This window comes from Orcinus orca, chromosome 2 (assembly GCF_937001465.1).
Source record: "Orcinus orca chromosome 2, mOrcOrc1.1, whole genome shotgun sequence".
In the NCBI taxonomy this organism is placed as follows: Eukaryota; Metazoa; Chordata; class Mammalia; order Artiodactyla; family Delphinidae; genus Orcinus; species Orcinus orca.
Window position 1 is genome coordinate 19,090,991 of NC_064560.1, and position 26,624 is coordinate 19,117,614.

At 37.1% G+C, this 26,624-nt stretch overlaps 1 protein-coding gene and 1 long non-coding RNA gene across 4 annotated transcripts in view; one reads left to right on the top strand and one right to left on the bottom strand.

Moving 5' to 3' along the window:
- Positions 1–26,624, top strand: part of LOC125963545 (uncharacterized) — a 213,476-nt gene that overhangs the window by 139,839 nt on the left and 47,013 nt on the right. The window lies entirely within an intron of this gene.
- MASTL (microtubule associated serine/threonine kinase like) overlaps positions 1–26,624 on the bottom strand; it is a 33,987-nt gene that overhangs the window by 5,281 nt on the left and 2,082 nt on the right. Inside the window, exons 2-9 of one of the 3 annotated variants that reach the window (XM_012535215.3) lie at positions 25,068–25,205; positions 19,527–19,666; positions 18,766–18,854; positions 12,145–12,254; positions 11,803–11,953; positions 8,749–8,921; positions 5,686–6,825; positions 4,478–4,616 (exon numbers count right to left, since the gene is read on the bottom strand). In XM_012535215.3, coding sequence (XP_012390669.1) covers positions 4,478–4,616; positions 5,686–6,825; positions 8,749–8,921; positions 11,803–11,953; positions 12,145–12,254; positions 18,766–18,854; positions 19,527–19,666; positions 25,068–25,205 — 2,080 coding nt within the window. Of the gene's footprint in view, positions 1–4,477; positions 4,620–5,685; positions 6,826–8,748; positions 8,922–11,802; positions 11,954–12,144; positions 12,255–18,765; positions 18,855–19,526; positions 19,667–25,067; positions 25,206–26,624 lie in introns of all 3 variants that reach the window. The other 2 variants (XM_004275870.4, XM_033439250.2) reach the window with 2 other exon arrangements.

Sequence of the window (26,624 nt, forward strand, 5' to 3'; positions counted from 1 at the left end):
TGTTTAGATACATCTATGAACAAAATTTCCTAAGCAAAGGTTAATTTCAGTCCAAAAATGATTAACTTCAATATAAATTTAGAATTGAGACTCTAGTCTAGAACTAAATTTGCCTGAAAATTACTCTTTAAAATCAATTTCACAAGACAACCCTCAGAATGGGAGAAAATATTTGCAAATGAAGCAACTGACAAAGGATTAATCTCCAAAATTTACAAGCAGCTCATGCAGCTCAGTATCAAAAAAAACAAACAACCCAATCCAAAAATGGGCAGAAGACCTAAACAGACATTTCTCCAAAGAAGATATACAGATTGCCACAGACACATGAAAGAATGCTCAACATCATTAATCATTAGAGAAATGCAAATCAAAACTATAATGAGGTATCACCTCACACCAGTCAGAATGGCCATCATCAAAAAATCTACAAACAATAAATGCTGGAGAGGGTGTGGAGAAAAGGGAACCCTCTTGCACAGTTGGTGGGAATGTAAATTGATACAGACACAATGGAGAACAGTATGGAGGTTCCTTAAAAAACTAAAAATAGAACTACCTTATGACCCAGCAATCCCACTACTGGGCATATACCCTGAGAAAACCATAATTCAAAAGGAGTCATGCAGGGGGCTTCCCTGGTGGCACAGTGGTTGAGAGTCTGCCTTCTGATGCAGGGGATGCAGGTTTGTGCCCCGGTCCGGGAAGACCCCACATGCCGCGGAGCGGTGGGCCTGTAAGCCATGGCCGCTGAGCCTGTGCTCCGCAACAGGAGAGGCCACAACAGTGAAAGGCTGGCATACCGCAAAAAAAAAAAAAAAAAAAAAAGGAGTCATGTACCACAATGTTCATTTCAGTACTATTTACAATAGCCAGGAAATGGAAGCAACCTAAGTGTCCATCGACAGATGAATGGATAAAGAAGATGTGGCACATATATACAATGGAATATTACTCAGCTATAAAAGAAACGAAATTGAGTTATTTGTAGTGAGGTGGATGGACCTAGAGTCTATCATACAGAGAGAAGTAAGTCAGAAAGAGAAAAACAAATACCGTATGCTAACACATATATATGGAATCTAAAAAGAAAGAAAATGGTTATGAAGAACCTAGGGTAGGGGCAGGACGGGAATAAAGACGCAGACCTACTAGGGAATGGACTTGAGGACACGGGGAGGGGGAAGGGTAATGGGACAAAATGAGAGAGTGGCATGGACATATATACACTACCAAATGTAAAATAGATAGCTAGTGGGAAGCAGCCCCATAGCACAGGGAGATCAGCTCAGTGCTTTGTGACCACCTGGAGGGGTGGGATAGGGAGGGTGGGAGGGAGATGCAAGAGGGAAGAGATATGGGGATATATGTGTATGTATAGCTGATTCACTTTTGTTATAAAGCAGAAACTAACACACCATTGTAAAGCAATTATACTCCAATAAAGATGTTAAAAAAATCAATTTCACAAAATTCATTACTGTGGTTAAGCAACTACCACCATTTCATTTTAAAACAAGTAGGAAAAGAAAAAAAACAAGTAGGAAAGCATCATGGAATATGCCATTAGAAAAAATAATCACATGCATTTAGAGTGCCTTTTCATCTGCAAGCCACGTAATCCCATCTTCCCTAAGGAACACAAGGTACAAACAGTCTCTAGGCTTCTATTTCTATAGTAATCACTATAAAAACATACAAAACACCTTGGTTAGTAGGCTTTTAAGCAGCACTGAGAAAGAATTATTCCAACAGCTCAGATAATATAACCAAATAACAGAAAAGTAGGGGGAAATCAGGAAAAAACGTGCATTTTAATTTATTTTACTTAGGTTAGAAATTAGGACCCTTTTCCCAGCTCAGCCAAAAATGTACTCATGTCATGTCAAAACATACATGATTTCTCCATGGATATGTCATACATACCCATATAATTGAGTCAAAGTCTAATAAGATCATGTATTGTGATAAATCATATTATCAATTATAAAATAAATCAATTATAATATATATCATTAGCCAGAGATATAGAATAAAGTTGTTTTATACTACTGGCTTTCTAATTTAAAACCCGCTTCTTTAATTTGTAAATTGATACTGTTACTTCCTTTCTATTTTCTAATAATAGAATTGAATGATTTAGAAAATTCAAGCCCTTTTGTAGCCACTAATATTAATATTTTTATCAAGCCTATTTCTTCAGTTGCAATAGAAAAAGCTATATCCACACTCTCTGCTACCTTTAAAAGTTATAAAAAAATGCCACATGCCTACATTTGTTTTCACAGAGAAGAGCAATTTCTCTGGATGTCTTCCTGCTCAGAAGACAGAAGACAGTTCATAAATGAGCTGAAATGAAAAACAATTTTATATGCAATGTGATCTAGTTAGACTTTGTTCAGTTAAATGTGCTTTGCCATGTTCCTTTATGGAGAAATTTACTCACCCAAAGTCAGAGATCCTGCATGTAAGAAAACAGGAGTTAGGTACATTGTCTTAAAGTTATGAGTTCATTCTCACATCATTCATTGAATTAGAAGCCAGGTATTGTGCCAGATATAAGAGATACAAAGATGAGGAAGACAGCTTTCCCCAAGGAGAAAACACCCTACTCTGGGAGAGACAATACAGGTAATTTTAACACAATTTTAAGAGAGCTGAAACAAACATATGCACAAGAAGCTGTGGAAACTCAGGCCAGGGTCCCTAAGTCCCCTTGGCTGAGGGGAAGACATGGAGGGCATCAAAGGTCTCAGTAGGATGTTTGGAATTAGAAAACTAAAGAGCCCAAGTGAGTGTTTCTGGGGCCTGGGATTCCAGGGAAGAGGTTAGAGAGCAGGGAATTGTTTTTTAAAATTATAAATTGCTGTCTATTATTTATTTTAAACACTATGTATCAAATTACTTTTATAGAAAATAAAAATTTTAGAGTATTTCACTAGCTAGCTAAGATAACTAACTACATGTCCCACTAAAAGAGTGGCAAGATCTTATCAAGTAAATCTTTACATTTGAGGTTTACTTTCATATTGTATCCTAAGTTGGAGAAAATGTAAATTATAATATAGGAAATGAGCTGGCAAATCTGTGACTTAGCAAAAAGGACAAAGTACCAAAACTAGTTAAGTGCCCAGAGGAACTTAGATGCTTTGGCGGATAAAGAAAGGGGAATATTAAACGTGTCTGCTTTCAACATTGTAGAGATTATTGACAAGGGTGAGTGAGGGCTGCCAAGGAGCTCTCCTGGAGGGCTATGCACAAGGAGAACTCAGACTCTAGATACAGCAGTGAATAATTAGTTCTCCATAATTGATCAAGGGATGCTTTATGGAAGAGGTGACATTTGAACTGATGAGCAGATGAGAAGAAATTTGACAGGGAGGTGACTGGGGACTGGCTTTTGTAAACTAAGGCAAAACAAAACAAAACAGGACTTCCCTGGCGGTCCAGTGGTTAAGACCCTGTGCTTCGACTGAAGAGGGCATGGGTTCAATCACTGGTCGGGGAACAAAGACCCCACATGTCACACGGCGCGGCCAAAAAAAGAAAAAACCCTACTAAGGCAAAACAGTTGTGCAAAATAAGGAAAATGTGAAAATAAATGTGTCTAAGTAAAATGGGAAGATAAGGCCTATAAAGAGACTAACTGAGAGACGAGTCTAGCATGAGAGCTCAGAGCCTCGAATCAGTGATCTGCCTTTCTTTTTGCAGGTAGGAAGGAGCCACCAAGCCAAACACCTCCTCTGTTTCAAGGAGAAGAGTAGCATGAACTCTATTATGCTTTAAAAGGGAAAGTCTGGTGGCAGTGATAGCAAAAAAGAGAATGAAGTTGAGGAGATCAAAGAGAAAGTTATTAAATGAAGGAAAGGGAAAGATGAGGTTCTTACATGGAATAGTGGCAGAGATGAAAAAGTGAGGAGACACACTGCAGAGATGTAATTCATCGGATTTAAATGCCTGAAGGTAGGGACAATGTTTGTGTCACCATGAAGATGGTGAACAGAGAGATGGAACAGAGGAAGAGCAAGCTAGAGGACAAGTCGAGCTCTGATACATAGCAACTGAATGACAGTAGAATACAGAATAGGCACTTTGGCCACGTGTCTGCTGCCTAGAGAAAGTCAGGATTAGAGACAGATTTTTTTTTGGCCTCGTGGCATGCGGGATCTTAGTGTAGGCCCAACTGTCTATTCCTGAACCCAAACTAAAATAGACCTGGGGAGACATTTAGAACAAAGGCAGTAGAGGGGGTGGAAGGCGGGACTTCTCTGGATCATTGAGACTAAACCAGCAGGCCAAGAACAAATGGCTGCATGTCTTCTTTCCTATAATAAAGGGCCATATATGTGAGAAAAGAGCATTGCACGAGTTCATTTTCTTTTACCTTATGCAATCTAAGTACTGAAGAAATTTAAAACAATTTATCTCAGAAGAAAACATAGTGATACTTCAAAAACGCAAGATGTGCATGCCTTACCGTGGGCCCTGCCTAACAGCAGCTCTGGTGCGAGGTAGTCTGGAGTTCCCAGAATTCGCCCACCATCCACGGGGGCCGCCCCTCTTCTCACACTCTTTGGAGTTCGGTATGGAGTTCCTGACTTGACCTGATCTGGGGTCTGCTAATTTCAAAAGAGTTTAAGACACAATAAATATTTTAATTCCTTTTACAGTGAACAGAAATGCTAGAACAAAAGAAAAGCTAGGCTGCTGGACATAAAAGATACACTCAAATACTTGATCAGTTTTGAAAATGGCCTTGTAACTAATTATAATTATGAAAAGTCCTATTGTAAAAACCCCCAATTATAATAATGAAATTCAATAGCTTAGATAACACCAATTATTTCAGTAAGAGCTGGAAATGCAAGAAACAATGAAAAAAATCCACAGGAAAAAATTCTTGATAGGATGGATCAATACAAGCTTGAGAGCAGTCACAGAGGGAGGCTGTGGCTGACAAATGAGTGAATTACTAGGACAATGCATACAACAGAACTACACATAAATAACCTCTCGTGCTAACTGGCATTTATGGTTTTAAGGTATTTTGTTGTCCCACAAGGACTCTGTGGGACCAGCAGGACAGGTGTCATTATATTTTACAGACAAACGGCAGACAGAGGCTCTGAAGATAAGGACTTCTAAGTCACTCACTAAGTTCTAAATAGAAAACTCAAGTCTTGTAACCCTACAGTCGAGGTTTACACTTTCTGCATTATGATGTCTCTTCGAAGGAAGGAAAAAATGAAACTTTGGGTTTAAAAAGATAAAGGTTTAGGAAAAAAAAAAGATTTGAAATATCTATTTTTCAACTTTCTTCTGTAAATGAAAGAGATCATCTAAGTATGTCCTTAAAAGGCAGTAAGGTAGATGGACTTTAATTTTGTATCTCAGAGTTGCTGTGATCAAGTGAAAATGTGATTGTAAATATGTAAACGTGATATGTAAATATGTGAAAGTATACAGAACAGTACAAATGAAGGAGGCATTGCAGTTAAGAATGATAAACACTGCTACCTGCTTTACCTTTCTGTACTAAAACCTCCAAGGAGCCATAGATTCCCAACAAGCAAAACAAAACTATATGATTAATATTATATAGTCTAGCTGACAGGCAAGTGTCTGGCCTTAATATTTTATTTTTCTAAAATCTAAAGGACAGAACATTAGCAAGTGATCACATACCTGATATGGCATGTAGGATCTTTCTTTTTGAGTAGGGGTTATAGCCATGGGATATGAACCACTGCAGGCACATGAAATATCCATCATATCTAAAGAAGTAATGCTCATTTTGGATGGTTCTGAGCTATTGGATGCATTAATATGACTGTTAAAACTCCGAAAAGCCACAGCATTTCTTTTAGAGGTTAATGTTTTCAACGCCTCCAAAGAAGGAGCTAACATTTTTTGGTTGCTGTCCTGGATGGCAGGACTTTCATCACCTCTCGGCAAGGTGCTTTCTTGGCAGCTGGGGGATGCAGAAAGTAGGTCTTCAATATTTGATTCTTCCAAAGAGGATTCTTTGATGCTTTTATCTGGATCTAAGGACTGCCTTCCTAATGGACTTTCCATGATGGAAATTCCAGGAAAAGATGAATCAGAGTCCATGCAAATACTTTTAGGAGTTCTATCATCATCGGAACACAGGAAACTAGAACTTAAGTAGTCTTTCTTACTATTCTTGTCACAGTCGTCATCCAGTTCACACATAAGGTTTTTTGCTATCATTGGGACAGGTGATTTTTCTGGGGTTTGTTGCTTATCAATGAAAGAATTGCCCATGTTCTCCTTATTAGCACCGTCATTTTGCTGATCTCTGTATACCGACAGCTTAAGGTCCTGGACTTCAGCGGTTAAGCCTGTCCTTTGATTGACATAACCATCTCTCATTTCATTACTACTCTTATACTCGATACAATTTTTTTTATTCTGTATAATTTCCTGACAAGGACTGGAGTCAACTAACTCAAAACTTCTTTTACAACTTCTTTTCTCAAGGTGTTCTTCAGTCACCCCACTGGAGTCCACAGCACATTGATGTGACTGATGGTAACCAGACTGGCTTGTGTCAGCAGCCAGATGAATATTATTTACATCCAGTTCTCTTGCTTCCCAAGAAACTTCCCCAGAAGAACATTTTTCAGCAAGGTTTCCACACGAGTTTCCAGTGGCAGGATCGGCACTGCTGTTATGAATGGGAGAAACGGCTAACTCACGATCCCTTTTATTGAAACTTTTGGTCTCCATGGCATTTGTAGATTTTGTACCTAAAGGCTTTTCGACTGTATTCATCATTGTAGAGCCCACTGCGTTGTCACTTTCCTAAGAGGGAGGAAAAAATGGTTAAAAAAAATTATGTAAAGCTGAGAATCTTTAACCTTTTAAACCTCTGCCCACTTAAGTGGGATAACTGACCCCATAAGCTACGATGGGTAGCTCTTTCCACATTCCTGTGGAAAAACAGAACAATGATAATGGAGAATTAGAAAGCAATATAAACAATTATAGTATACATTTATATACATTATTTTGAGTGAAACACTGGTATAAAATTTAAACCAACTATTCTATAATATGTATTTGATGGTGTATTACATGTTATTTAAATAGGACAAATTAATAGGAATATATTCAAGCAAAACTGAGGGTAAGGCTACATTATGTGTATATCTGCTGTGCAAAAGGGATGATTGTTTTGTACTTCAATCACAGGGCATGAAATACAGTTAATGGAAAATTACAGTCTAAAAATATTGTTAATGTAAACACGTATCACTTCATACAAGTATAATAAAACCAAGCTGACAAGATGAAGCTAAACTAACGGCAATTTGTAATTAAAAACCCAAAATAACAGGAATTAATATCCATTGTCAACAATATAAACTGATGATGCGTTGATAACAAAGTGCTTTTCCTGAAGACTGTTTGAGTTCCAACTCTGCAGGTGCCCTTGTGTGATCAGAATTTTGGACATAATCTTGCAAACTGGCATATAGTAATCAGGATTTTTACAAGATTACTCAATTAGAGTGAATCTTCAATAAACCCTAATAGTGCATATTTTTGATATGTGAAAAATCGAACTTTATTAACTTACTTAGTAATAGTAAGGAGCAGTTAGTCATGAACAAAAAGACAATTCCTAAAGTACAACTCACTGCTCTGGAAGCACAGAAAATGATGCATTTGGGGATTAGCAAGTTTATCAGTGGTCCCCTGTGGTCCATTGTCACTCCTCTGACCTAATTTGAGAGGCTCTACTGTAACCCAATCATTGCATTCCTTAGGGATGCAGCCGAGGGAGGAAGAAGGTTAAGCTATGTATAGTTTGAAATATTATATAACATGCTTTCTTGAATAGAAAAGAGGTAAAATAATAGAATGGAAATCTGGCTTTTCCTGAAGCATTTATTACCTAGAGGGCAATCAATGAGAGAAGGAAAAAAGATTGAGAAACCCTGCCTTAACTAAAAAATAATATGACCTTACTCCTAAAATACACATATCCAACAATAATGAAGAAAATCATGCTACTGAGAATAAGGAGCAAATACAGTCCAATTTATTTTATCAAATGGAAGGTTTACTCTTTGTGTATTAACATTATTCTAAGCTAACATTATTTTGTCAGCATTCTATAAAGGAAACTTTATTATATTTTTAGTTCCCCTCAGCTTTAATAGCTTAAAAAAGCCCAAAACAGAATATATAAATTAAGTAAGATAACTTGCAGTAAATTTATTCATTTGGTAAGCAATCTCCTTAGAATAGATACTTTCAAAGACACACCTACATTACCTTTGTGGTCTAAAAGTTATTTCTGATCCAAAAGAGTTACCATTCCATTAAATGAGAAACTGGCAGAAAACGGTAAAGAAGGAGGTAGTATAGTTTAAAATAAGACAGGTTAAAAAAACTCAACAATCTAAGGTCTGTGTCAGGGTAGGGAATTAAAAAAAAGAAGTCCATCCAGATGCCTAGAAGCCAAACATTTACTATTAATATACTGCAAAAATTAAAAAAATTGGAATCTCATATACTGAGCAAAACTAATTTCATATTTGAATGAGAAATATTTCAAGAGAATTTGACAGAATATATAGGAAAAATGAAGAATACCTTGACTGCCATTCATGTAACCATTTCATTTCCTTACAGAATTTGTATGAAATGGTACATAGCGTTTCTATCATTAATTTGACACACATAGTTGGTTTTGGGTAAGGTGAATGTCACTCTGACCTGGCAATCCTTTTCCCATCTGGGACTGCTATGGCACTCGGATTCCACACTGGACATGAAGGTGTGGGATTGACTGCTGGTGCTGGATGTCGCCAGCCTTTTCCTAGACTGGAGGAGATGGGAAGTTAGACACTTCACAGGCATCCCGGGGTGGGAGGCAACGGTTTCAAGACCTGCGGGGAAGAGAAAACATTAAAGGTTATGTCACATCTTTCCTACTTTCCCGCTGATCCTGAATCTTTACAGATAATTAGAAAAAGCATTAAGTATTTCATATCAGAACTATTTCCATGTAAACATTATTTCATCCATAAGGATGGCTTTGGGTGGTTTTGGCATACAAGTACTGTTCTGAAAGTTAAAAAACAAAGCAAAACTCTCAATATTCATAAAGTAGAAATCAGGACAAGGGAGCGATCTTACATAATTAGGAGGAAATCGATTTTGAATAACCATTATCCAACTTGAAATTTTCTTGATGAAGGACCATTATTGATGCGCTATATCCAGGTGTGCTAGGAGGCTGGAATGGGACTACATTTACTCGATTCAATTTGTATTTAATTAAAACTGTGGCTTTATTTTAATGTTGAGGTTTACATGCTTACAAGTGTGGAATTATATACATCCATAGAGACTTTTTTACACTACTGGGTAAAACAAATAATAGTGATTTGTCTAGGAGTGAGCCAGTGCAAGAAAGCAGCACCATCTATATGATACAAGTTCCTGTATCTTATATACAAATAATGATGCTAAAAATTGTTGCTCTGGGACTTCCCTGGTGGCACAGTGGTTAAGAATCTGCCTGCCAATCTGCCTGCAGGGGACACGGGTTCGAGCCCTGGTCTGGGAAGATCCCACATGCCGCAGAGCAACTAAGCCTGTGCACCACAACTACTGAGTCCACGTGCCGCAACTACTGAAGCCCACGTGCCTAGAGCCTGTGCTCTGCAGCAAGAGAAGCCACCGCAATAAGAAGCCCGCGCACCGCAACAAAGAGTAGCCCCCACTCGCCGCAACTAGAGAAAGACCGCGCGCAGCAATGAAGACCCGATGCAGCCAAAAAAAATAATAAATTTAAAAAAATAAAAAAATAAAAATTGTTGCTCTTGAACTTAAAACGAGACACAATAGATAATCATGCTTTTACTAAAGATCACAATACATGCATATAAAGATTTTCTATGTATATAAAAAGATATGTATATCTTGTTTTCTCTTTCCTGAAAAGGGTGAACATGACTTTAATCCCAAGTAAATTCTTAGTTTACTATAGTATTTTTGATCTAATAAACCTTAGAATTTTGAAACTGGAAGGAGATTTGAAAGTCCGTCTAAAACAACTTTCTCTTTGGCACATAAATCCTCTCAATGGGATTCCTGAGACTCACTGGACACTGAACTTGACATCTGAGTAAACTGCTCAGCTGCTTTTCCCCAGCAACATGGGAACTTGTATCTGATCTAATGCGTCTGCACACTGTATATTTGCTACTGAGCTCCTTCTGGATCACCGATACGATCAGACCATTCCCTGCTTTGAAACTTTTGGTGGCTTCCCTTTTTCTACAGCTTACATTCCAGTCTCTCTGTAACAACACTGATCCTTCCCCATGTACCTTCCCCATCTACCTGCTAAACTTCCTTTTTCTTTGCACGTGCTTCCCATTCTCACATGTTGTCCTGTTGTCTAAAGATAGAAGATACTTCCATGTGTCCATGCCTTTGCTCATGCCTCTATCTGAAATGCCCTTTTCCAATATACTTGGAGCTATTAAGATCCTATTTCTCTTTTTAGGTCCTGCTTGGTTGTTCCTATGTCTTTATTTAGAACCATTCTTGGTTTTTCCAGTTAGCAATGATCACTTTTTGTGTTGGATCACAGTATTCTTCCTATGGCATTTATTTTATAGGACTGTTATTATTATCCCTTTATACCTACAATCACCACAAAATTACAGGTTCTCCGGAGGCAAGGACCTCTCGTATTCATCTTCATATTCACTCATGTGACCAGCACAGTGCCTACCACATTCTGATCAGATTAAAAAATGGCTGAGGGAGATGCAATCATTTCCCTTAAGAACAAGGCTATAAATCACATCTGCATATCCTACATTTTAACAGTTTTCTGTTTTTTTTTTTTTTTCCCAGCCACACCACACGGCTTGCAGGATCTTAATTCCCTGACCAGGGATTGAGCCCGGGCCACAGCAGTGAAAGTGCCGAGTCCTAACCAGGACCACCAGAGAACTCCCTAACAGTTTTCTGTTTATCAAAGTTATATATATATTTCAGCTATTTTGATGTTCACAGAAGTGTTTGAAGAAACAAGAGGAAAGGGTCAGTGGACAGAAAACTATATTTTCAGTCAGGAATTAATTAACCCACTTACTAGTATGTAACTGAAAGTTTTTAATATTCTCATTTGTAAAAAGGAAGCAATTCTTTCTATCTATCTACCCATTCATCCAAGATATGTACAGATTTGAGGACCAAATTATAAACAAGGTAAAATCTATGGAAAAAACAACACTAATTACCCTTCAAAGCATCATTATTCACATTCCCGAGATGATGAACATGCATGCAGACAACTAAACTGTCCACTGTTGATAAGTTATAGAGGGTAAGGTTAAGTGCTATACAAATGTCCCACTTGCCTCCTTTACTACTTGACTTTTGTCTTTTATTGTGTAATAATTAAAAACCATACCTTTACTTCAACTATTTTATTTCAGAATCTTTTGGAAATAAGTTTATAAAGGAACAGAATAGTACAAGTACTACATCTTCTCCATATAAGACTTCCATAGACTCAGTATAGTAATATTCACCCAATGATCATTACAATGTTATAGCTAATTGAAGAATTAACTTGACATTTTATTCTGTTGATTTAAAGATCTGCAACAACCCCTGTCAGAAATGGCATTTACATGATAAAATAGAGAAATGCCACAGAGCGTCTGAATATTTGAATATTCCAAAATACTTTGTTCCTCAAAAGACACATTTAATAGAATAAACTACCTTTTCTTTTATACTCACATGATTTTAGTAGTTTGCTAGAATAAGGAGTAATGTCCTTTTGATCTATAGACATAGGACAAGTTAGTCCTTGAGAAAGCTGTGACGTTTCAGATACATGGGTTGAAAGAATATTTGCAGAGTCTTGACTTTTTTCTGCAACTGGTGTGTGCTATTAAAAAGAGAAAGAGAAAAACAAATGCTATGATTTATCTTCACAAAAACACCACCTAAATGCATTGACTGTTATACACCTAAGTAGATAAAATGTTGAAGTAATTCAACATGCTTGATATTTTAATTCATTTAAATGGCAATCATGTAAGGGCATATTATATGAGTTTTTTCTTATCAAGTACTTACAAATCCCAAAGAGCTGATGAGAGATAATACTTGTCCGGGGGTTCTTGAATAATAATCTTGCCTAGGTTTGGCCATAGATGGTGTTGTAAGAATATCCATCATATTGATATCTATGTATGGAAAGAAAAGTATATGATATTCTTCAAAAACTTCAACTGTCATTGACTAAGTCAATACTTATTTGCTCTGAACTTTGCCTCACTTTCCACATTATTAACATTATCTGTAAAGTTGGCTTGTGCAAGACAAATAGAGCTAGGAAAGCCATCATGCCATACAGTAAACATGTACGACTAAGCAGACAGAGAAATACAAACACCATATGTTCCCTCTATATACAGAATATAAAAAACAAAACAAAACAAAAAAACAAGCTCAGGGATACAGAGAACTGATTGGTGGTTGCCAGAAGTGGGGGTAGGGGGTGGGAGAAATGGATGAAGGGGGTCAAAAGGTAAAAATAAATTAATCAATTAAAAAAAGAGTGATATCTAACTGGCAAAAAAATAATTCTTGGTAATAAAGTATTAGAAAGGAGGTTGAAGGGACTTTCCTTGTGGCACAGTGGTTAAGAATCTGTCCACCCATTTTTCACAGAACTGGAACAAAAAATTTCACAATTTGTATGGAAAAACAAAAGACCCTGAATAGCCAAAGCAATCTTGAGAAAGAAAAATGGAACTGGAGAAATCAGGCTCCCTGAATTCAGACTATACTACTATAGTCTATATATATATGTGTGTATATATATATATATGTATGTATATGTATGTATATATATGTATGTATGTGTATATATATATGTATGTATATGTATGTATATATACACATGTATATGTATATATATAGTCTATATATATGTATATACTATACTACATATAAATGTATATACTATACTACATATACATATACTATAGTATATGTATATACTATACTACAAAGCTACAGCAATCAAGACAGTATGGTACTGGCACAAAAACAGAAATATAGATCAATGGTACAGGATAGAAAGCTCAGAGATAAACCCACACACATATGGTCGTCTTATCTTTGATAAAGGAGGCAAGACCAAACAATGGAGAAAAGACAGCCTCTTCAATAAGTGGTACTGGGAAAACTGGACAGCTACATGTAAAAGAATGAAATCAGAACACTCCCTAACACCATACACAAAAATAAACTCAAAATGGATTAAAGAACTAAATGTAAGGCCAGACACTCTAAAACTCTTAGAGGAAAACATAGGCAGAACACTCTATGACATAAATCACAGCAAGATCCTTTTTGACCCACCTCCTACAGAAATGCAAATAAAAACAAAAATAAACAAATGGGACCTAATAAAACTTAAAAGCTTTTGCACAGCAAAGGAAACCATAAAAAAGACGAAAGACAACCCTCAGAATGAGAGAAAATATTTGCAAACGAAGCAACTGACAAAGGATTAATCTCCAAAATATACAAGCAGCTCATGCAGCTCAATATCAAAAAAACAAACAACTCAATCCAAAAATGGGCAGAGGACCTAAATAGACATTTCTCCAAAGAAGAGATACAGATTGCCAACAAACACATGAAAAGATGCTCAACATCACTAATCATTACAGAAATGCAAAACAAAACTACAATGAGGGATCACCTCACACCAGTCAGAATGGCCATCATCAAAATATCTACAAACAATAAATGCTGGAGAGGGTGTGGAGAAAAGGGAACCCTCTTGCACTGTTGGTGGGGATGTGAATTGATACAGCCACAATGGAGAACAGTATGGAAGCTCCTTAAAAAACTAAAAATAGAACTACCATATGACCCAGCAATCCCACTACTGGGCATATACCCTGAGAAAACCATAATTCAAAAAGAGTCATGTACCACAATGTTCACTGCAGCACTATTTACAATAGCCAGGACATGGAAGCAACCTAAGTGTCCATCAAAAGATGAATGGATAAAGAAGATGTGGCACATATATACAATGGAATATTACTCAGCCATAAAAAGAAAGGAAATTGAGTTATTTGTAGTGAGGTAGATGGGTCTAGAGTCTGTCATACAGAGTGCAGTAGGTCAGAAAGAGAAAAACAAATACCATATGCTAACACATATATATGGAATCTAAAAAAAAAAGAAAAAAATGGTTCTGATGAACCTAGGGGCAGGACAGGAATAAAGATGCAGACATAGAGAATGGGCTTGAGGACATGCAGAGGGGGAGGGGTAAGCTGGGACAAAGTGAGAGAGTAGCATAGGTATATATACACTACCAAATGTAAAATAGATAGCTAGTGGGAAGCAGCTGCATAGCACAGGGAGAGCAGCTCAGTGCTTTGTGACCACCTAGAGGGGTTGGATAGGGAGGGTGGAAGGGAGACTCAAGAGGGAGGGGATATGGGGATATATGTATACATATAGCTGATTCACTTTGTTATACAGCAGAAACTAACACAACATTGTAAAACAATTATACTCCAATAAAGATGTTAAAAAAAAAAAAAGGAATCCACTTGCCAATGCAGGGGACATGGGTTCGAGCCCTGGTCTGGGAAGATCCCATATGCCACAGAGCAACTAAGCCCGTGCACCACAACTACTGAGCCTGTGCTCTAGAGCCTGCGAACCACTACTACTGAGCTCGTGTGCCACAACTACTGAAGCCTGAGCACCTAGAGCCCGTGTTCTGCAACGAGAAGCCACCACATGAGAAGCCTGTGCATCGCAACAAAGAGTATCCCTCTCTCCCTGCAACTAGAGAAAGCCTGCACGGAGCAATGAAGATCCAATGCAGCCAAAAATAAATAAATAAATAAATTTATTAAAAAAAAAGAAAGAAAAGGAGGTTGTAAAAAATGCTAAGAAAGGAATCAAAATATTAAGAATATAAAATAAATTTCAAAAACAGAATCTATTTAAGGAATTAATATAAATTGTGGGCCCCTCATGTGAGCTAACTATGTAAGTATAGGGCAAGATAGAAAATGATGCAGATTTCTATCAGGTTTCAATGTGTAACACTGTAAAATAGAACATTCAGCACTCACACGTAATATTGTACTATTTTCTTTAGCTATCCAAAGTAGTAAGAGAAGTGTAATGCTTTGTATGTGGTGTAAGACTTTAAAAGGTAGGCTGAAAGTTTGAACTTAATGAATTTCATTTATACCTCATTTTGATGAAACAATAAAAATGAAAATAAACTTCTTTAAAAATATTTTACAAATTAAACAAGTTAAAAAATATTATGGCAATGATTTCTTGGTTATGACTTTAAAAGCACAGGAAAAAGGCAAAAATAACAAATGGGACTATATCAAACTTCAAAACTTCTGCACATCAAAGGAAACAATCAACAGACTGAAAAGACCACCTACAGATTGGGAGAAAATATCTGTAAACTATTTATCTGATAATGGGTTCATATACAGAATATAGAAACAACTGCAACTCAATAACAAAAAACCCCAAGTAATCTAATTAAATTGTGAACAAAAGTCTTAGATAGACACTTCTCTAAAGAAGATATACAAATGGCCAACATGCTTATGAAAAGATGCTCAACATTAGTAATCAATAGAAAAATGCAAATCAAAACTACAATGAAATACTACCTTACATGCATTAGGATGACCACTATCAAAAAACAGAAAATAAGAAGTGTTGGAAAGAATGTGGAGAAATTGGAACCCTTGTGCATTGCTGGTAAATTGTAAAATGTAAAACTGTGCAGCCACTATGAAAAACACAGTGGAGGTTCCTCAAAAAAATTAAAAATAGGGCTTCCCTGGTGGCGCAGTGGTTGAGAGGCCGCCTGCCGATACAGGGGACACGGGTTCGTGCCCCAGTCCGGGAAGATCCCACATGCCACGGAGCGGCTGGGCCCGTGAGCCATGGCCACTGAGCCTGCGCGTCCGGAGCCTGCGCTCCGCAACAGGAGAGGCCACAACAGTGAGAGGCCTGCGTATGGCAAAAAAAAAAAAATTAAAAATAGAATTTGACCTATATGACCCAGCAATTCCACTGCTGGGTATACACCCAAAAGAATTGAAAGCAGGGTGTTCAAGACTTATTTACATACTCATGTTCACTGCAGCATCATTCTCAATAGCGAAGAGGTAGAAGCAACCCAAATACCTATCGACAGGTGAATGGATAAAGAAAACACGGCACGCATATGTATATCTGTGTGTGTGTGTGTGTGTTTGTCTGTGTATAAAATTTGGCCTTAAGAAAGAAAGAAATCCTGTCACATGCTACAATATGGATGAACTTGAGGACACTATGCTAAGTGAAATACGTCAGTCACAAAAAGACAAATACTGTATGATTCAACTTATATGAGGTATCTAAAGTAATCAAACTCATACAGAAAGTAGAACTGTGGCTGCCAGGGCTGCAGGGAGGGGAAAATGGAGTATTGAGTTTCAGTTTTACAAGATGAAAAAGTTGTAGAGATCTGTTGCACAACAATGTGACTAGAGTCAATATTACTAAAGTACACACTTAAAAATGGTTAAGATGGTAAATTTTACCTTATGAGTTTTTTTTAATCACAATCCAAAAAAAAAAAGGAAAAGAAAAAAACCAAATCAGAAAAACCTGTATGCTCCAAGATGTTTTTCATAGAATTATTTACATTAACCTAAATTCACAATGTTTGGGAGCCATCTTTAAGCTAAACCATGAGATATGAAAAAATAAAAATAAAAAGTATTAATATTATAATATAAAAATAATTTAAATTCATCAGCAATATCACCCTAATACAAAATTTTTCTGGGACTTCCCTGGCGATCCAGTGGTTAAGACTCTGAGCTCCCAATGCAGGGGGCACGGGTTTGATCCCTGGTAGGGGAGCTACAATCCTTCATGGTGCACAGCGCAGACAAAAAAAAAAAGAAAAAAAGAAAAAGAAAAAAGGAAAAAAAAATACAAAATTTTTCTCATTTGTAATTTTTCCCAATATCTTTTCTGAAACTGAGGAGATAGATTTGCCTTATTAAAAAATGTTTAGGGCTTCCCTGGTGGTGCAGTGGTTGAGAGTCCGCCTGCTGATGCAGGGGACACGGGTTCGTGCCCCGGTCCGGGAAGATCCCAAATGCCATGGAGGGGCTAGGCCCGTGAGCCATGGCCGCTGAGCCTGCGCGTCCACAGCCTGTGCTCCGCAACAGGAGAGGCCACAACAGTAAATGTTTAGATTTTAGAAAAATAAGTGATTAATATACTGTATAGTACGGAACATCCCTAGTGCATTTCGTCTACAATCTGTACTTATTATTACTGCTATGAAAAGTATGGGTAGTCACGTGAGGTAGGATTAATAAAAACTATAAATGGTCCACATCAACTCAGGTCACATTTTACAAACATATGAAAAATCTTTAGGTCTTCAAAATGCTTCAAAATTTGTACTTGCAAATAAAGAATTGTAGCTCTCTATTTACTTTCAAATATTTATAATCCCACGGTTAATAATTTATAACCCAATATTTGGTTCTACTGCTCATTTATTTCCATCCTCTGCCATTTTAGTAGATAATACAACAAGCTACCAAGTCAGGAAGCTGTCATTTCTCCATGTTTCTGTAATAAACTTAAGTAGTTTCTAGTTTCTCCCTGTTAGAAACAATTCGGCTACAAACAACTTTATTCATATATATTATTCTTTTGTTTTTTTAATTTTTATTTTATTTTATTATTATTATTATTTTTTGCGGTACGCGGGCCTCTCACAGTTGTGGCCTCTCCCGTTGTGGAGCACAGGCTCCGGACGCGCAGGCTCATGGGCCCAGCCGCTCCACGGCACGTGGGATCCTCCCGGACCGGGGCACGAACCCGTGTCCCCTGCATCGGCAGGCGGACTCTCAACCACTGCGTCACCAGGGAAGCCCCATATATATTATTCTTTTGAACCATTTCCTTAGAATAAATTCTAAGACACAAGTCACTAGGTCGAAAAGAATTAAAACCTTTGTTTCTTAAATCATACTGCTCCATTTCCTTTGGAAAGAACTATGCTTATTTGCAATGTCCCTAGGAAAACTTCCTGTGCTTTCTGCAGTCTCATTAAAACTGGATCTTCAGCTCTCCGTTTTTGCTTTTGGCTAGCTTAATAGTGTAAAATGATTCATTTATTACTTTTTAAAATTAGCATTTCTAGTGCTATGAGTAGTGAAATTAACATACTTCCATATATATGTATTTGTGAATTCTGTGTTTATTTTCTCTGCCCCTTGTTTATCAAGGTGGTGGTCATGTATATTTGAATAATTTCTTTAGGTATTAGTTGTCTATCATGTTGTAGTTATTTTAGTCATTTTACTGATGTTTAATTGGTCAGCGCCAGTTTCAGTAGGGATAAAAATTTGGAAGAACAGAAACTGTCAGTTCCTCTTTGAAGATCCAAAGATCTTCAAGGACCTTTGAGGATATAAGATTAGTTAATCCGTTTTCATTTTTAATTGAATGAAAATACCAGTATACGTTTTTAGCCTATTGCAGAAAAAAATAATCATCAAATTTTATTCATTATAAACTAACAAAGAAAACAGTATAAGTTAATGAAATGTAGTGTCTAAAATGTGTTGGATTTTTTAAAAGGTACTTACTTGCCGTGTTTCTTACCTCTATTCAAAGTAACTCTGGAAAGGCCAAAATCTGTTAGTTTAATGTGACCTTCATTAGAAATAAGCATATTGTCTGGTTTCAAATCCCTGCACATATAAAAAACAAATAGCAGATAACTAAAAAAGAGCTAGTGTTGATTTTAGAATTACCAGCGAAAAAAACAGAAAGTTACAGAACAATCAAACCCGACTTATTTTCTCTCATTGGTGGCTTTGAAAGTGCAGAAAACAACTCTCAGAAGCAAACTATATTTTGTATATCTGAATCTACAAGAAAGTTAACTATTTAATGCTAGATTATCTTTGGCATTATTCATTACATATTCTATTAAAATAAATAAACTTCATTAGGTAAAATAAACCTCAAGCCAGGTCAAAATCATATTTACCTCTTTCAAGGAGGGTGAGATTAAGCCTTAATCGAAAAGAGCCACTTAACCTTTCTTTGCAAAGAGCAAAACACTGTAAATCAGCTGGCATTATAACATATAGCACTTTTATATGACGTACAGCCAAAGGAGTGGAAAAAAGATTCAATATTCTCCACAAAATGGGATACCCGAAGACAAAGCAACATATTCAAAACACACAGGGAGATGAAAGAAGAGTTGATATAATTCCTAAACTCACACAAGTTACTACTAAACTTTAGATAACCCAGATATGTGGGGTTACCCAAATATTTAAGACTAAAATATTTAATACATAATTTGATTACTTGTGCTTTAAGTAATAGTTTGGAGAAAAGTCAGTCTTTACCTGTGGATGATTCCATGTCTATGAAGATAGTCTAGAGCCAATGCCACTTCAGAAATATATTTCACAGCCATCTCTTCATCAAAATAACCATATATGTGTAGGAGAGACTTGACATCTCCACCTATGAGATACTCCATTACCTGTCAAAAGGAATATAAATATTGCAAAATAAAACCAATATGACTACTTTAAAAATATCTTACTTGAGCATTACGGTTATGCATTTTTAGCATGGTCCTATAAGACACATTTTCTTGGTGTCACTCAGTACACATCAATACCAGGTTTACTCATACTGCCATATACTTTTTTTTTTTTTTTTTTTTTTTTTTTTTGCGGTACACGGGCCTCTCACTGTTGTGGCCTCTCCCATTGTGGAGCACAGGCTCCGGACGCGCAGGCTCAGCAGCCATGGCTCACGGGCCCAGCCGCTCCGCGGCATGTGGGATCTTCCCGGACCGGGGCACGAACCCGTGTCCCCTGCATCGGCAGGCGGACTCTCAACCACTGCGCCACCAGGGAAGCCCTGCCATATACTTTTTAAAATTTAAATTAAACTGTTCAGTCTGAACAAAAATTCAGACATATAGAAAAGGTGTGAGAAGAGCAGGATGACTTCTCATATTCTCTCCATCTACATTCGCCCACTGTTAGCACTTTGCCACATTTGCTTTCTTCCTCTCCACAAATATGAATATAAAAATGAATATTTATGCTAATCATTAACATGATTATGTTACATAATAAACATAACACAATTATTAACATCTTTAACATAAATACCTTACAGGCATGTATTTTTGTTCAGATTAAGCAGTTTAATTTAAAAAAATATGGCGACATTAGCAACTGGTATTAATCTATAACTTTAAAATTTTGGCTAACTCAAGAATAAAATTGAAGAGGTCATCATGTATCTCCCAACAAGGTCATTCTTATGTAACTATAGCATAATAAAATGCACGGAATTTAATTCTAAAATAATGCTATTACCTGTTGTATAGTCTGTATTCAAATTTCTCTGATTACCTCAATATTGTTCCTGATGGCCTCTCTCCTCGTCTCTCATGCCCAGGCCAGGACCATGCATGAGATTTAGTTGTCATATCTCTTTCATCTCCTTTAATCTGGAATAACTTTTTGCCTTTTTTTGGCAGGGTGCTGGATGGGGCATGGGACGGTCTTTCATGACATCTGATTATTTCCTTATGATTCATTCAGGTTATGAATTTTGGGCAGGAATACTACAAAATCGATGCTGAGTACTTCTTAGTGACTTCCACCAGATGAGACTGCTAAATATTAGTGTGTTCCATTCCTGGTAATGTTAACTCTGATGACTTAGTTAAGGTGGTGGCTTCCAGGTTTCTTCACTGAAGAAGTATTTTCTCCCTCTTTGTAATTAATAGGCAATCTGGGGAAGATACTTTGAAACTATGTAAATACCCTCTTTCCCCAACAAACTTTCAAGCAATGATTTTAGCATCATATGACTATACATGATTCTTGCCTGAATTCATTACTGCTATGAGGCTGCAAAGCTCTATTAATCCTTCTACATGTACTAGTCATTATTCTCAAAATTTTCTATAGTTTCAAGCTATAAAATATTGCCTACTAAGGACTTGATAATATAAGTCATTTCTTTCCTCTTTAAGGCAATCACTTCCCTGGTACACAGAGGTTAGTTAATATTTGTTGATAGTATGAATCATTAAAACATTACTAAGCACAAAAACTGTGCTAGCATGGGGAATATAGCATGAATAAAATGTAACTGATGCACTTAACGATTATAATTTAGTAGTAGGGAAATAAGCAAACAGATAACTGTATTTGAGCTCACGAGAATGCTTGTTTTCTCACACCCTCATCAACAATGATTATCAATACTTTTTGTCAATCTAAGGAAGAAAAAATGAACTTGTTTAAATGTTTATTTACTTTTAGGGAGATTTAGCATCTTTACACTGCTTTTAGTCTTTCATATTTCTTCTCTGCATCACTTGTATTCTTTGCCTATTTTTCTACTGGGGTATTTACCCTTTCTTCCTGACCATGTATATGGTATTTTGTGTCAAAGTAGGCTTTATTTTTCACTTAGTAAGATGTGCACCATTCTATTAAAATAATCACATCAGTTTTCTTCTAGTACTTTTATGGATTCCCTTTTCGAGTAGAAATCTCTGATACAAGAGGGGAATAAATGAACTTTGCACTATCTCAAGTTTCATAACCACACAGAATTATTTCAAGTGACTTCAGAGAACAGAATCTTGATAGTACATACATCATAAGGGCAAAAAGAATTGCAGAAAAATCCTAAATTGAATCCAGTTGTTTTAGTGTTAGGAAAACAATACTGGTATTGCTATGTTGAAAATACTATATGCGTATAGATATAGATATAGATATATAGATATATAAATAAAGTTAGGAACCCAGATTTTCAGGGTGAAAGAATACAAATATTTTTCAAAATATTTTTATATTTTATATGTTTTTCAAAAATGTTAAGTAAAAATTCTGTAATTTTCCTTTGATCTGGAAATATCAGCATGAACTCGTGATATATTTTTCTATAAAAATGTGTGTTTCCTAGTCTGTCCACTGAGAATGCCTAAAAGGAATGACAACCTAGTGGCAATGAACTTTTCTAATCACTACCTCCTAGATCACGGCCTCTAGACACTATTTCCCAAAAAGGAGCTAGACCTCCCTGCCTAGATCTAGTTCAGGACATTTGCAAAATAAGCCTTAACTATCTTGTCATGCCAGAAAGCAAGAAAGCTATCAGAATACTAGGATAGTATAAAAAGACAAAGGGATGAACTGAAGGGGCTCCCACTCACTAAAGATGGGACAATTTAAACACAGAAAAAAATGACTGCAATGGATTAAAACACATCAAAACTACAACATTCCATGAATTCATAAAGATACTTTAAAAAACACACTTATTTAGAGGTTGCACTTCTGAAAACTGGTGATGAAAGGGAAAGAATCAAGCATTTCTTCTGCCTTCCTTAGACAAGCTGTATGTCAGAGCAATGAAATAGATAATAAGGGAAAGTGCTTTATAGATGAATTCCAGCTAATAAAAGCTGAAGGAATGATAGAATTTTTTAAAATCATCATTTTGAAAACCTTAATAAAGAATCCAGGCATTAAGGTAAGCTGGGATGAAGTGAGAGAGTGGCATGGACTCATATATACTACCAAATGTAAAATAGATAGCTAATGAGAAGCAGCCACATAGCACAGGGAGATCAGCTCAGTGCTTTGTGACCACCTAGAGGGGTGGGATAGGGAGGGTGGGAGGGAGACGCATATATATATATATGTGTATATATATATATATACACATATATACATATATACATATATATATGTATATATATATATATACATATATATATATATGTATAGCTGATTCACTTTGTTATAAAGCAGAAACTAACACACCATTGTAAAGCAATTATACTCCAATAAAGATGTTTAAAAAAAAAAAGAATCGAGGCATTGAATCACAGGATGCCAATCGAGGCATTGAATCACAGGATGCCAACCTTTCATTACATGAAAGGTTGGTGGAGGAATTGGAATGGATTAAACAAATTTGGTGAAGTGTTGCCAACTGGTGGACTTGGATGATGATATATGGGAGTTCATTATAGTAATCTTTCAATTTTTGTATATGTTTGAACATTTCCGTGATAAACATTTCCATCTTTATGTTCCTTGTACTAGCATAGTACCTGGAAAGTAGTAATCAATTATTTGTTGTTATTGTGGCTAAGTTTAGTCATACTTTATCTTTTTTGTCTCAAAGGTGGCTTTGATTTCTAGGAAATCTTTTGTCTAAGCCAGTGCTTCTCAAACTTTAACATGCCTGGGGATCTTGTTAAAATTCACAGTCTGGGGAATTCCCTGGCAGTCCAGTGGTTAAGACTCGCACTTCCATCGCAGGGGGTGCGGGTTCGATCCCTGGTCGGGGAACTAAGATCCCACATGCCACACAGCACGGCCAAAAAATAACAAACAAACAAACAAAATCTCATTCTGATTCAGCAGATTTGGAGTGCAGCTTGAGATTCTGCATTTGTAATAAGCTCTCAGACGATGCTGATACTGCTTGTCTGTGGACACACTTTGAGTATCAAGGATCTAAACCAGTGATGAAGTTAGTAGACAAGATATGGCCGTCTATCTGATTTCAGGAATAATAATTAAAAATATTATAGTAGGGACTTCCCTGGTGGCACAGTGGTTAAGAATCCGCCTGCCATTGCAGGGGAGATGGGTTCGATCCCTGGTCCAGGAAGATCCCACATGCCGCGGAGCAACTAACCCAGTGCGCCACAACTACTGAGCCCGCGTGCCTAGAGCCCATGCTCTTTGGTCCATGGGCCAGTTTGCCAACTATTGGCTTAAAAGATGTAAAGTCAATTATTCTGTTTGTTTACACTAAACAGAAGCTATTGGAGTTACCAAACATTTAATCCACACACTGTCTCTGAAGTCAGAAGAACCTCTAGAACTTGAAGTCAAAACACCTACCATCCTCACCTCTTCCTACCCCCACCCAAATTCCTCATTAGAATTAACAGAGTGTAAGCTGCCATGTTAAATGAAAAGCAAGCAACTCTCTAAGTCCATACACCCCAAATCCACCACTTCCCTAAATCTTTCCTTATCATACCCCAAGCTTTATGTAGTATTTCTATTATGCATCCTTTACTTAGCAAATATTTGTAGCACTCTGTGCCACACACTGTTCTACATAGTTTATATCAACCTATTGAAATTTCATAACAACCTCTGAGGTAGGTACTATTATTATGTCCATTTTGCAAATGGGAAACTGAGGTGTGATAGTTCATTTTATCTGTCAACTTGGCTAAGCCATGGTACCCAGATATTTGGTCAAACACTGATCTAAATGTTGCTGTGAAGGTATTTTTTAGATAAGATTAACATCTAAACCATTAGACTTTGAGTAAAAGCTGATTACCCTCCATCATGTGGGAGGGCCTTATCCAATCAGCTGAAGAGAAAAAAAATTGAGGTGTCATCTCTTTCTCCTCCAAAGAGGAAGGAATTCTACCTCTTCACTGCCTTTGAGCTTGAGCTGCAACATCAACTCTTCCTGGAGTCTACAGCTTGCTGGCCTACCCTGCAGATTTTGGACTTGCTTCCACCATAACCATGTAGGGCAATTCCCTAAAATAAATCCCCCTCTCTCCCTACACACACACACACACACACACACACACACACACACACACACACACACGCACACACACACACACGCACACACACAGACACAGGCAGACAGACAAACACACACACACACTCTATTGTTCTTTTTCCCTGAGAACCCTAACAGAACAGGTAAGGTAACTTGGCCAAGGTCATAAAGCTTGTAAGTGCAAGATCTGGAATTCAAACCCAGGTACTCTGAACCCAGAGACTGTAATTCTTAAGTCACTGGGTTCAGTGATTCCTGAATGAAGAGAAAATGTCAAGTTATTTACTCACCAAGTAGACATTGTTTGCTGACTGCAGTGAATAGTACAAATGCACAATGAAAGGACTTTTGCTTAGGGCCAGGGCATCCCTCTCAGCTTGTACTTGATGAGTCATATTTTTGTTGATCATGTCTGCTTTTTTGACAACCTGTAGTACGTAACATGACAATAGACACATCCATTTTATTTTTTATGACAAAGTATTCTCAGGTTTCCTAGTTGCCATCATGAAAACAATCAGAGAGAGAAAACACAGATGTTGTTTGGACCTCACATTGCCAGTGGGAAACTCTGCTAGAAAAACAGCTAATATGGTGAAAACAAAACAAAACTTTAACACAGAACTGCTTATCTTGGTATCAAGTGGCAAAAGTATCACATCCCTTTTGATAAGAAAAAGATGTAAGCAAATGCTCCCTGACTACCCTACCTATTGGTAGAAAAAAAATTCTGTTCTGTTCTTCTTACAACTAAGCCAAAATATAGTAATGTTCCTAATACGTCCCCAGATAATCAGGAATGTAGGCATAGAGAAATAGTAGCTAATTCACTTTTTAAATTTCTGGTTCTTTGATGGATGGAAATAGAAACAGAAAGAGAAAGAATGTATGTTTGTTTGCCTGGGAAAAAAATTTCTTAAAAACGGTTAGAGTTTACTGAAACTTAATAGTCTCAGAGGCTGTGTTATAGAAAATAACTAACTACTCTTTTTAAATCTCAAGGTAACTGGTAAGGAAGCAACACTATAATCTACATTAAAATTGGAGCACTAGGGCTTCCCTGGTGGCACAGTGGATAAGAATCTGCCTGCCAATGCAGGGGACACAGGTTCGATTCCCGGTCCGGAAAGATCCCACATGCCGTGGAGCAACTAAGCCCGTGCGCCACAACTACTGAGCCTGTGCTCTAGAGCCTGCAAGCCTCAACTACTGAGCCCGCAAGCCACAACTACAGAAGCCCATGCACGCAGAGACCGTGCTCCGCAACAAAGAGAAGCCACCGCAGTGAGAAGCCCGCGCACCGCAACAGAGTAGCCCCCGCTCGCCGCAACTAGAGAAAAGCCCGCGCACAGCAACGAAGACCCAACGCAGCCAAAAATAAATAAATTAAAAAAAAAAAACTGGAGCACTAAACTGAATAGTTAGTAACATTGAGATCAATTCTCAGGAAGATCACAAGTCAAAAAAAGGCATATTTCTTCCAAAGATTCAATAGAACATGTAATAAAATCATTAATACGCTGTAAATTCCAGCCTTAGAGCCTTTCCCTAACAAAACAAGGGAAACTGACAAAGCCAGTCTGAAACATGATTTCACCTATCATTCCACTAGATTGCAAGCTCTATGAGGGCATGTTCGTTTTGTTACCACTGTACACAGACTCTACACAGAAAGCGGATATTCACAAATACTTATCAGAAAGTGTATTGGTGTTTTCATTTCAACAGCTAATAGTGACTGGTTAGTATAATAGAAGGAAACGCAAAAAATCTTGGGAACATATGAAGTGAGAGAGAATTAATTTCAATAGGGTGGGTCTGAAAGGTCAAGAGAGGTTTGAAGGGGG